The sequence below is a fragment of the Anser brachyrhynchus genome, assembly GCF_964034855.1.
Source record: "Anser brachyrhynchus genome assembly, chromosome: 16".
NCBI classification, from domain to species: domain Eukaryota; kingdom Metazoa; phylum Chordata; class Aves; order Anseriformes; family Anatidae; genus Anser; species Anser brachyrhynchus.
The window spans coordinates 6829794-6842781 of NC_137734.1; the positions used below are offsets into that span (position 1 = coordinate 6829794).

Consider the following 12988-nt stretch of genomic DNA (forward strand, 5'->3'; position numbering starts at 1 on the left):
ATGTTTTTTCTGTGCTGTTCTGTACTGAGCTGGATGGGTCACTCTGTTAAGTGGTCATCTTTCAGTGGAGTGAGCTGTAAATGAATTGTACATGGAACTGACCGAAAAGCATACTGAGAATCTCACCACTGGAAAATGTCAGTTCTTGGACCCATAAAACAATAAAATGTCTTTTGAAATGGCATGAAAAAGTTTTGCAAACAGATTTCTCACAAAAAAAAGTTGAGAAAACTAAAATTATGCTACCATGCTTAAAGTATCCGTGCTTGGAAGTCCATTAGATGGAAATGTTCTCAATTGGGATTAACAAACTCATTTCTTCCGTGACTGAGCAGTTTGCAGGGGTGATGTTTGATCAGGACATGGGGACATTCATTATCGTCAGATGTTTGTTTTGATGGGGGGGAATCCTGGGCTGCTCTTCTTAGCTGGTGCTTTCTTCTGCCCTCAAGGAAGAGGGCATGCCACAGCTGCTTGTGAAGAGCAAACAGAATTTTCTTCCCCAGTTCTCATTCCAATCTGGTCCCCGTGGTTCATTACCCTCACTATCCCTTTGGCAATTCCCCTTTTCAGTTTTAAAGGCCTTCTTTTACGTGGGAAGGTATCAGCAAAGAATTCATAATCCTCTCTGTCAACTGTCAGCTGAAGAGAGTGATTGATGTACCGTACTTTCTAAAAAATCACAACAAAGATGTCTGTCACTTCTGGTTTGCTACTACAGATGTTCTTGACCCAGGCAGTTTGCTTTTTCACACATACGTGTTTTATTTTACTTTAATCTCTTCATATAAGATAAATGCATCAGAACTACATTGATTTAAGAGCTTTTCAGATGGCACTCCAGTCAGGTCAGAATACAGAAAACGTATGGCAGTCAGAGTGTGTTCATTTGCTTACACTAAATGAATTTTAAAAAGAAAGTATTTGTGAATAATAGGTTTGAGTTTTAGCTCCTTTGCATAAGGTAAACCTTTTGGGATCCATTTTTTATGGTTGCCATCATGCACAGGAGGTGCCAGAGGTATAGCACTTCAGTTTTAGAGTGAGACATCTCTCAAGAGGGATACCAGCCTCTGGAATAAATTCCTGCCAATTTTCTATAGAGGAGCCAAGGAAGCCAGACACACAAATACCTTTGGAAGACCCTTGAATAAAATTGCTGACATGAATTAGAAGGTCATTCCTGAAATGAATAATCAGGAATTTAATCTTAAAAAAGATTAAATGAGCTTTTGACATAAGAAGAAATATTGCCCTCCTCTCAAAAACAATATCATTTTTTTTGTGATAAATTTTCTTTTCTGACGGGTTTCCCCCATCTTATTCATTACCAATAGACTTGAAGAGTTGCACTGGGAAAAAAAATGGGATACAATGAATCCTTTACCTTTCAGTAACTGAAATGCCAAAAGATCTGTTGCAGATCATTGCTATAAAATACTGAGTTCAAATCCAACAATAAAGGAGTAATAGAAACTGGAAGTGTCTGTTCAACGGGGAGGTGCAGTAGAATACTGACCAGGGAAGAGATTTATAAGTGATTACAGAAAAATCCCTAAAGCTGTCTGCTCATTGTAGAGGCTCAGTGGAGGAAAGCAAACAAGATTCTCAGATACAGTGAGCTGTTTGAGGAATATAAATGAGAGTAGGTAGCAGCGCTGCACTCTGTGCTGGGCAGACCGCCCCCAGAAAGCCGTATCCAGCAATGATCAAATGGTCACCATGCTTTCAAGAGCACGTGAGAACAAGGAATGGATAATGCAGCTTGGTAAAGGGCCTGAACGAGCTAAGGCAAGAATAGTAGTGGGGAAAAATACGTCTCTTTCTACTTGGAAAGAAGTCAAGATGAGAGCAATGAGAGCAGATGAAATGCTAATGACAAATGGAGTGAAGAATGGTATAGACACTTCTTAAAATGTAGTAGCTTGGATTGATCGATCTACCTAGTGATTCACTGCCACACCAAATGCTAGAATAAAGGGAGGGAGGGAATAGGCATCACCAGCTACCAGCTCATATCTGGCAATACAAGCAACAAATTAGTTGGTTTCTGCTCTTCTTACATGAGAATTTCAACTCACTACAGCTGATCTTTTCTTTGCCTGTAAATCGTATTTGATTTTCAAAGTAACCAAAAGATTTCAAAAGTTCAGAAATCCTTCTCAGGACTAAGAATGCACAAGTTGAAAGAAAAAGATTATATTTAATTTATACATTGATAAAAGTGATGCTTAAGAAGTCCCCACTAGGTAACACAATACGGAAAGAAGCTGGTTTGAGAGGAAATTCAGCTCCCACTTCACTGAATATCACTTACAAATTCTAAGGAATGCAGTCATAAATAAGCCAAGGCCAGACCAGATTTATCTTGTATTACATTTTTTATGATAAGATTTACATTAGTCTTAACTTGTGGTTGGTGCTCTTGAGCCCTCAGGCTGTTTTCTCAACTCAGAGTGAAAGTAGCATTGTTATTCACCTCTGATATAATGTTATAAAGGATCTGCAAGCATATTCAGAAGCCAAATTAGTGCTAGTACCCACTGTCTGTTCATGCTAGTAAATGTGGACCTATGGGTTAGCTCTCCAGGGCCTAAAGGCAAAATTGTTAAGTCAGTATGAGAAGCATGGCTAAGCCTAGAAATGAATAATCAGGAATGACCTTAACCTTCTCATTTTGCTCATGACCTCCTTACAATAATTAGTCTTGAAATGTGCCATGGAGCATTTTTTTTTCTTTTTTTGTTTTTGTATGCGTGTGTGTGTGTTTTGGTGTTGTTGTTTGCAAGGGAATTCCTGTATTTTCCTCTCTCTGTCCACACGTTCATCCACACGTGATTGCCCACCTGTACTCTGTGCCCTCACTCGGAACTCTCTGGTCCCTTTCCAACACAGTTTGCTCCCTAAAACCAGCTACCAGTAACTTTTGCTTTAGCTGGTTGGGGGCTGATGTACTAATAATATGCAGTTGGCCACCTGTATGCATTTCAATGAGCTAAATCTCCAAAGATGTGTGCTCTAATATCCACTAACCTCCTCAGGACCTGCAGGCACCCATTGGGGTGTCTCTTGGTCCTTCACTCAGAAGGGAGAAGCAGTAGCACACTGAGATGCCTGAGATTCTCTGCACTGTATCCAGATAAATGAATAAAAGGCTGGTGAGTCTCATAAGGAAAGAAAAGAGGTTGAAATCACAAATTACATGATATCTCAAGGAAAGTAGATTACACTAGGCAATAAAAAAAACGCATTGTCACAAACTTAGATAGTGTCAAAAGAAACAGGGCTTATAAAACGATGTAAAGATAGCTCCGGTGCTGTGATGGAAGACTAATTACCACAGGATACAGCTGGGAGGAGGCTGCTCACAACTCAGTGTTTGAAAGTCTTTGGCCAGGCCCAAGAAATGCTATCAGTATGGCCTTCTTTGAGGCAAGAAATCTGGGAAAAAGCTTTCTTACAAGATTCAAACCACCTTCATGCAAAACCTCTCTCTCTCTCTCTCTCTTTTTTTTTTTTAAAGTTGTGGTTATTGTAAATGTAATTCAATACTATATTTTAGTGATTTTTGCCACTGACTACACAGCATTGAATATCTGCATCATTACAAGTGGATGTGACTGCTACACTTGGAGCATGTTATCCTGAAGTTAACTACTTTCCCTTCTTAGAACTATTATTAGTGTTAAAGCAGCCCATGGAGTTAGACTCAGAATAAAACTATGTGGTGTGGATAATTTCCAGCAGGATAGGGTCAGTGACATGAAATGTAGAGGAAATGAGAGACCTAGTGCTGCCATTCTCAAAGTGCCAGCTCCTTTCTGTGAAAGAAGGAAAACTGGTAAATTAGGGAACACCATATCTCTGGTCCTTGTATGCTTTTAATCATTTGAGCCATAAAGAGACATTACTAAAAAAAATTGATCTGGCATAAGACTAAAAATTGTTGCTTCAGTACTCAGGGAACTCTATCAAGATCTTTTTTTGGATATGAGATATGAATGTGTGTTCCTAGTAGGTGAGTCACAGATTCCTACGTCTCCTCTGCTCCAATTCCCATTTATCCAAGAAATGGTCTTATCTTTTCATACCATCACTTTCTGTTACATGAAACCAAGCCAATTTCATCTGCTGTTATGTGTCTGAACAGAATTGGGCATGTGAAATATATTGTCACCTAAGCATTCCAGATGTACCAGTACAACCTGGAAAATAAATCAGAAAGGACCTCTTCCTATAGGGAGTCTTGATTTCAGATTTATTACACTGCTTCTTAGACTTTGGAAGGTCAGCACATTACACCAATTGATTTCAGTCAGAGCAGAAACAAACCCTTGTTATTCAGAAAGTAGTTATTCCTGTAGGGTGAAAAGGAGATTCTTCTCCAGGAGGCAAATGTAATAAAAATTAATTGGCACAACTAAATTAAAAAGTATAGGTGTGAAAAATCCTAATACCTTGAATCTTTTAACACCAGTCAAATGTAGTTAATCAACTGCATATTCCCATATCTGGGCACCCAGTAACCCAGGTTCTAGAAACGGTGAATAGGGAGAGAAATTAAAGACTGCTGAACTCTTAAAAAAAGGAAAACATCAGCTTACAGTTTGGATATGGATCAGGCAAAGAAAAATTCTTATTGAGCTGAAAAACTGAGCTGGTCTTGAAGGAGTTAGGTCAAACTCCTCTAATTAGAGACCAAACCAATAAACACCTTACTCTAGAAAGGGCATTATATAAATGAAGAACAATTTATAAGACCAACAAGTTGGATTTTGGCACAATTGCCTAGCAAACGAGGATAAATCCCCTGTTCTCTTTTAAAATTTCTACCTCCCTTTATTTCAGATGACTCTTGCTAAGAAAAAGCCAGCCTCAGAAACTATTTGGAGTAGAGCTCTGTAGGTTGCTCAGCCAGACATTTTTTACTAAAGAAGACAAGACTGATCTTGCTGGCCTGTACATAGAACTGACGTTAATCTCCAAACTAGCTGTTGCTTTGAATTCTCTGCAGAGATTTCAGATGTCTTTGTTCAACCATTTCTTTTCTTTCCGGAATGTGTCTCAGACTGCATTCTGATTTTCTTGTCCTTTTTATGCTTGTTTTACAGTAGCAGAATTCTTTTCAGATTATTGGCTCTGTACCAAGCTACACTATATTCTAATGTACAGCAATAATATTTTAGACTAGATTAGTCCAAATTTCCTGATGGTGCCTCTTTAATTATAAGATGAAAGAGGCAGAAAAATTATTGTAAGAAAGAGTCTTTGTTGAAACTCTAAAGCTAATAAAACAAAACAAAATACAAAGCAAAAACAACAAAACCAACCAACCAAACAAAAAAAAACACAGAAAAACAAACAAACAAACAAAACCACTTATATAATTTTTTCTATAGTAATTGGTAGTTTTAAATACTTAAAATATAGGTAATGAATAGAAACACAGCAGACATTCTTAACCGTAACATTAGCTCAGATGTTGGAAGCCAGACTTTCTAAGGCATCTTGTAGATTTTAATAACACTCAGTTTCCTCAGTTCTTTAGGAAGTACCTATTTTTGTAAATCTGGAACTCTTAGCACAGAATAAGTCCTAATGTTTTTCCTCACACTGAGTGATGTGTTTGAAAGTGATTTTTTCCCTACAAGCTCTGTTAGGTCACTGCATACTGTTAGGTGGCAACCTAAAGAAATGTTTTCTGGCACTAAAGCTTCCATCTTTGATCTACATGTTCATGACAACAATAACAATCAAAACACAAAGGATTTTACTATAAGCCATATCCTTGATTTTCACAGCTTGTCTAATATATGTGCTCTAAAAATTGTTTTGGGAAGAAATAGGGCCCAGGATAAACAATACTAAAAATAATGACAAAATAACATTTATCTTTGAGAAAGATTAAAGAAATAATAATAAAAAATTTCAATTTATATGAGCAAAATCTTTGCATATATTTTGACATACAAAATGTCATTAGAAGTCAGAATAAAATTATATATTATTTTAATATGATTAAAATATAATTTGAATTTGTCTTTTAATATAGATTCATAGAATCATTAAAGTCGGAAAAGACCTCTAAGATCATCTGGTCCAACCATCCCCCTACCACCATAATCACCCACTAAATCATGTCCCTAAGCACCATGTCCAAACTTTCCTTAAACACCCCCAAGGGATGGTGACTCCACCACCTCCCTGGGCAACCTGTTCCAATGCCTGACTGCTCTTTCTGAAAAGAAACGTCTCCTAATTTCCAGCCTAAATCTCTCCTGGCACAACTTGAGGCCGTTCCCTCTAGTCCTATCACTAGTTACCTGTGAGAAGAGGCTGACTCCCAGCTCCCCACACCTTCCTTTCAGGTAGTTGTAGAGAGCAATAAGGTCTCCCTTGAGCCTCCTCTTCTCCAGACAAAATATTCTATGATATTTTAAATGTGATCTACATATAAGTCTTTTAATATGATTCTACATATAATATTAATGGAAATAATTTGTAGTTTTCTTTTTGTTATAAAATAAGAACTAGAAGGTTTTAAATACCAATGAAAAGCCCAAATTTGAGGCAATTTTACTCAGAGCCTTGAAAAATTTGAAGGCATCTAGAAACAATAGTCAGCACAGAAGGAAGGGTCTGTACTATTCTTCATCATTTCTATTTCTCAAATTAATGGATGTAAATGGAGCACAGAGCAGTTTGCTCAAATAAGAGAATGGGGGAAAATAACACACCAGGAAAAAAAAATCTTTAGGACTGACACCTCTGCAGTAGCAGCAAGTTGCAACTCTGGTTTTCATAAAGGCATTTAGAAATACAGTGTGTGTAGAAAGGTACCAGTGTGAGAGAGAAATGTATTTTGAGAGTATACATGGACAAAACCACACACCTTAAATAAAGGATCACAGTGTAAATTAGGGATAAAGGGGTTATCTGTCGGAACACTGAGGACAATTAATGCTCTCATCTCTTGGCAGTACTATACAAAACAGAGTGCAATCAAATTGCAGAGGGATCACTTTTAGATCTTAACCACGAGGTTCAAGTGAACCCCCAAATTTATCTGTGTATATTCTAGCAAAATCTGGGGGAACTGACCCAAATTGCAATAATATCTTTTACTCTGTTCACTGACAGAGGTACAGGTGACATCTGAGCTGCACCAAATGGAAGAAGTGTGTCATCTGCAGCCCCTGCCACATCATATGACAAGTGCACGTTCATCAGCTCGGGGAAGTCAGCAAACCCAGAAGAGCTTGGCACTGTTACTCTAATGTAAGACAGCAGGAGAGTGCTAAGAGTTTTCCCCAAAGTTTTGACTCCTTTCTATCCAAGACTGTGGAAAAGCTAAAACAGTTTCACAATCAGAGTGATATTGTAGCTATATTTCAAACACGGTTGTATGAGTCCATAAGTGATAACAACTCCTAAATGCTATTCTGTCTGCTTCTCACAAAGCTGCAGCCCATCTCCTCTGCCCACTTGCACTGTCTGGATTCTTATATTAGCAACATCACACATTTTCTTCATACAGCTAAACAAACTCTGCAGGAAGTCAAGAGCAAAGGGATTGTAGGATCACACCCTAAATCCCAAGAATGGAGCACAAACATATGCATTTCCCAGAGAAATTAGTTTTCTAAACTGACTTGGAATAAATTACCCAGACCAGGGTCACCTTAGCTGAAGTGAACAATGAAATGTGAAATCTTCTTTCAAAAACGCTGGGCAGAGAGTGAGCAGCGAAGGGTAAAGTAGTATATTTTGTACTGCCTCATGAGAAAAATATATCTAATCTGGGTATCAGTTCAGCCATGGTGAATAATTTAATCATACTTGTAAATGACGTTGTAATAAAAGGTCACCAGATCTGTCAGACCCTCAACTGCTTAGGTAAAATTAGATCTGCTCTACTGATGTTAAAAAAATTGACATGCATAGTTAATCCTATCTTGCCATTAAAACCAAAACAACAAAAATAATGAACTTTGGAAGGAAGGACTAAAAATTCTCCTTGACATAAACAGCGTTAAGAATTATAGATCTTAAATTATCATGATACAGGGGACTAGATCTCAGCCTTCAGACAAGCCATTTTATACTGCTTCAACAATACAAAGCAACTTTAAAATCACCTTTTTTGTTTTCTTTTTCCCCAGGTTGTGCTGGCAATTCCCATCATGAGTCACAGAGACATAAGCCAAGTCTAGTGTATAGATAAGGTGAGGTACCACTCAATACCATCAGGTTCAATAACAAAGCCTCTCCCTGGGACTATCAAAATACAGTCTGAAGTAGTCTCAAGTGATTCTTTTACCTGCATGAAATGCATATTTGGCCCACGCAGTACCAGAATAATCCTGTGGTAAAGAAAGAAGGTCGATATTAGTGCACATCTACCCATCTACTACTCTGCCATTACACTTCAAGCTGTGTTTGTGTTGAATGCTACTGTAGTTGAATAAACCTTTGCCTTGTTTTGTCCTTCATGTTCAGTGGCAAAAGGAAATCAGATCTATCTCTGAGATCTTGGTGTGCATCACGGAGCAGAGATTGCCCAGGGAAGGAGAATTTGTGCACCAGAAATGAAAGCTTTGCTTATTCACATTTGATGGAAATGTTTTCAAATAATGTGGCTTCCTAAAAAGTTTATTTACCAGAGATAATTCTTAATAAAATCTTTGTCATCACTCACAGCTTGTTGTTTACCCATGTGATAAATTGGAGAACTGTATGATAAATGAACGCATCAATTTATCAAGCACCTTTGATCACTTCATCTTTACTTTGACTGGGAATCCATCATCATAAGGCTCACATTCATAATCCAAACGTCTCTGCAGCCAAACTGCAGAAAACAAGTTGGTTCACGAGTAGCAAAATGGACTTGGCCTGATACCTAGGATTTACCCCACATATCCCTATTTGCCAGTGCAGTGATTCCAGTTCTTCCTGGTGTATTTTGTAGAATCAGCCACCAGGTGCCTCAGCATCTCTAGTTCTGTCTCAATTTCTAGTCCCCCCCAAAGTTGTTATACCTGGGTTTCTCTAGAAACCCCTCAGTACCAGCTGGGCAAGAAGCATCCTATACTGTGGTGAGACCAAAGGACACCCAGATTTTGGTTGTAATTAAAACTGTTGTAAATTTTGTACCCATTAAAGGAAGATAACACAAGACCCAGTAGATACCAACACCTTTGCATGCGTGTGGGCCTGAGCAGCTGGATTTGAACAGCTACACGCTCTTCAGCATAAATTAGTTCTTTTATTTATTCAGGTTCTTCAGTGTTATTTATTTATTCATTTATATAACTTGTAGAGTTAGAAACACTAACAAAGGTGCTAAGTTTTACAGGAAAGATAACAATTATAATTAACTACTTGTTTTACAAAGCATTTAATTATAATTAACCTCCAAACCACATCTCAAATATTTCTGTACTATACAGAATGCCTGGCCTTTGTGATGCTGGGATAATGGAATGGCTGAAACACATTTGTATTGATCTGCATCACTGCCATCAGTTTTGAGTAAAAGGGTCATGATAAACCCTTGCTGTCTGTGTGCACACACAGAGGTACATGCCAGTAATAATGAGGCATCACCAAGAAGCTCCCTAAGTGAGCCTAGCTGTTTTACCTGATTACACAGAATTTAATACGAGAGCTGCAGTATTTACCGAGACAAAAGTGGTAGAGCTATGTCCTTTTTCCTTACAGTCTACCCCCTCAAAATCTGTTCCTTAACTTCACTGAACACAAGACAGATACAGAGATGGGTAACTCCTCCCTTTTTACTCATTGAATTATTGGCAAGATAAATTCACGCACAGATGTATTTGGATTCCTCGTCTGACATAATCTTCAGAATTTTAACACCTCTCTGAATTACAATCTGCATGTAATGTGACATGTTGATCTATCACAATTAGCTGAACTGTCTGCTGCTGCAGAAAAAATCTCAAGAAAACACCAAATATACCTAGTGATTAAAAGTATATAGATATAAAAATATATGTAAATATATATATACGGAGTTTCAAACAATAGTCACGTCTTCAAAATATGTCATCTCTGTCTGTTTTCTGTATTTTTTAGAAAAAGAAATCACACCACCTTAAAGAGTTTTCTTTTTCCAAACTTGTCTGAGCTTCCCTTTTACTTTCAGCTACAAAACAACAGAAAGAAAACAAAGGGGAAGAAAAAGGAAGAGAACCATCTGTCCTCTAACCCCTCAAAGTCCTCTAAATATCTTCAAAAGGAAAGGCTGAGAGGCGAAGCAGAGAATAAAATGAATTAAGGAACCTATTACTTTAAAACCAATTACAGGAAAATGATTTTAGAATCAGTTTTCCATCAGAATAATTTTCTTCCAAAATAATTATATGTTTTTTTAATCAACACTTAAAAAGAACTTATTTCCTCACTATTTGCTTTCTGTGCACAAAACTATTAAAGTGTTGCAAAGATAACAATAAATACAGAAAAGTGTCCATGAATGTGGAGAGAAAAATGCATTGTTTACTTGGCGAGGAAGCTTAAAGTTTGGTCAGCCTACTCAATCGAGATGAAGCTGTCGTTTTTATAAAGCACCCGATTATGTCTCTTTTTCCATTTAAAAAAAATAAATCAAAACTTTTATATAATTGAAGATCTTATATGTCACATAGAAGTTAAAAAGTCATAATTTAAAGATCACAGAACTCAATGAAAGCTTGAGTAATATGAAGAGGAAAAGAAGATCTATAAGAATGTTTTTAAAATACTCTAGACGTAGAATAAAATACTCCGGATGTACAGTGTTTTAAGCAAGAACTGGGATGATCTCAATTTTATGTAGAGAGGTCTCTGCATATCATGCTACACAGATGACAAACGCACATGCAACTACTACTGTGAGGAGGCGAGAGATGTAGCAAACTGGAAGGAGAGCGTTGTTTTAGATAAAAAAGAGTTTATGATAAAAAAGAGTTGATAAGATACACAGATTTGTCATGCATGGGCAGGAAGATGACAATGCTAAGTGTGCTGATACTTATTAAAAATATGGTAAGTGCTCTATGAGATGCATTTAGCCAGGCAAAATGAAGAGATTCTCCACTCAGGCAATTTATATTTCCCCTTCCTTATCTCCATTCACTCTTGTTTTCTAGCAGAGGACAACTTTGGTGGTAACTGCTTCAATGGTTTCCCTTGAACTCAAATGGCAGAACACAGAGAGTTGTCCAGCACAAATGCTTACACCCTACATTATTTTTTTTGTATATTGTTTGTTGTGTCAAGCAAAACCCTTGAATCCAGTAATCTATATAAATCTATAACAAATCTGTAAAACTGTTACGCTGGATTTTGGTTCATTGTTAAACAAACATCTGAAATTAATTGTGCATCAGAAATATGAAAAAAATTGATTTAGTTACTCTTTGAACAGTACAGGAAATGGTTGTGATCAGTGCCTCTTAATTGTATGTTATTCATAAAGTCTAAAGAAGACTGAATGTGGCTAAGTGAAGGACTTCATGAAATTAGATGATAAAATTAGGTGACAGAAAGTTCATGTGCATTTAATAAATTACATTAAACTATATTGTCACTGGTCAAAAACTTTTTTCCTGCAAATTCAAGAATAGTCTAAGATTCCTACAACAGACAAGGAAAATCTCAGCTAACAATTAGTTAGCATTTAAGCTAGACCATCATGTAGTTCTGTGGCCTGAGGTGGAACTAAAGTGCTGTCTTTAGGTCAGTTATACACTATCATTTATTTATTTATATTTATTTCATAACAAGAAGGGCACTTATCCAAAGGTCTAGATATGCCTGCAATTAGTTCCAAGAATGAAAATAAAATTAAATTCAGTTATCTCTGTGACAGCAGCCAATAAACTCTACTCCCTCAACATGTATAGGTTCTTGAACACTTTGAACTCTCAAAGCTTTCAATATTAAGATGATAAAGGCTGAATGTGACACAACTGTTCCTTTTATTTTTACTGTGTTTGCATTTTTTCCTGGGTCTCCAAGGACACAACCTGATAGATGATGTTTCAAGGAAACAAATACAAGTTTTGTTATTCTCAGCACCTTTTTGCATAATAATGAAACTGGGCAGAGAGAAGGTTATGCTCAAGTATTAGTGCACAAGGTTTGCCTCTAGGCTGCTCTGCAGGAAACCTAAGTCCATAACAATTACCGTGTGTGTTACTGGAAAAATGAGAGAGTAATTAGAATGATGCTCTTAAAGTCACCTGCTCTTTGTAATATATGTTTTCTAATTTAGTTTGGCAAAAGTGGCTTGTAACGGTATGAGTACATGTTAAAGATGAAGCAATTAGGCAACTAAACAAGCGTGATGACAGCTTTTTAGTAAATGGTTTAGCTTTTAATTTTGAAATGGCAGGTCCCACTGAGCACAATATTCTAGAACTGTAATTTTGTAGAATGTGACGATGTGTTGTTGGCAATTAATTAAAATTTTCTCCCCCACCCCCCCCTTTTTTTTTTCTCCTAAAGAGACAGAGGGCAGTGGTTGCCTGTTTGCAGAGTTCAGCCTGTGTTTAACACCACTGTCTGTAAAACAGTTTGCAACACATCAACTACAAATTGGAAGCCCTGTTATGCTGTTATCTGAAGTTGCTTTGTGAAGTGGGAGTTTGAAGTCTCCTCCAGCTGACCTGCACCATACTGCTAACATCCCTGGCAAGCTCTCTATAACTCCTCCTGTCAGCTTGTGCTCACCACAGCTATGGAACTTCTTTCCTACTCTCCTCCAGGTAAACAGAAGGCCCTAGAAAAAATTAAAATAAAACAAAATAATAAAATAAAATAAAATAAAATAAAATAAAATAAAATAAAATAAAATAAAATAAAATAAAATAAAATAAAATAAAATAAAATATATCTTAACTTGTGGTGGATCTGGTGAGCCTCAAGAATTTGAGTGGTTCCATTAAACTTGATGGGGATACTCACTGGTTTCAGGCTA

General features: G+C 37.0%; 2 protein-coding genes across 3 annotated transcripts in view; one reads left to right on the plus strand and one right to left on the minus strand.

The window, feature by feature from the left end:
• CBLN4 (cerebellin 4 precursor) overlaps positions 1–8239 on the plus strand; it is a 116460-nt gene extending 108221 nt beyond the window's left edge. Inside the window, exon 5 of one of the 2 annotated variants that reach the window (XM_080558279.1) lies at positions 8163–8239. In XM_080558279.1, coding sequence (XP_080414405.1) covers positions 8163–8224 — 62 coding nt within the window. In that variant the 3' untranslated portion in view covers positions 8225–8239. Of the gene's footprint in view, positions 1–7140; positions 7451–8162 lie in introns of those variants that run through there. The other variant, XM_080558277.1, reaches the window with a different exon arrangement.
• Positions 1–12988, minus strand: part of LOC308178967 (uncharacterized protein) — a 308966-nt gene that overhangs the window by 102833 nt on the left and 193145 nt on the right. The window contains exon 4 of the transcript XR_013940072.1: positions 8321–8363. The gene's annotated coding sequence lies outside the window, so the exon portion shown is untranslated. The remainder of the gene's footprint in view (positions 1–8320; positions 8364–12988) is intronic.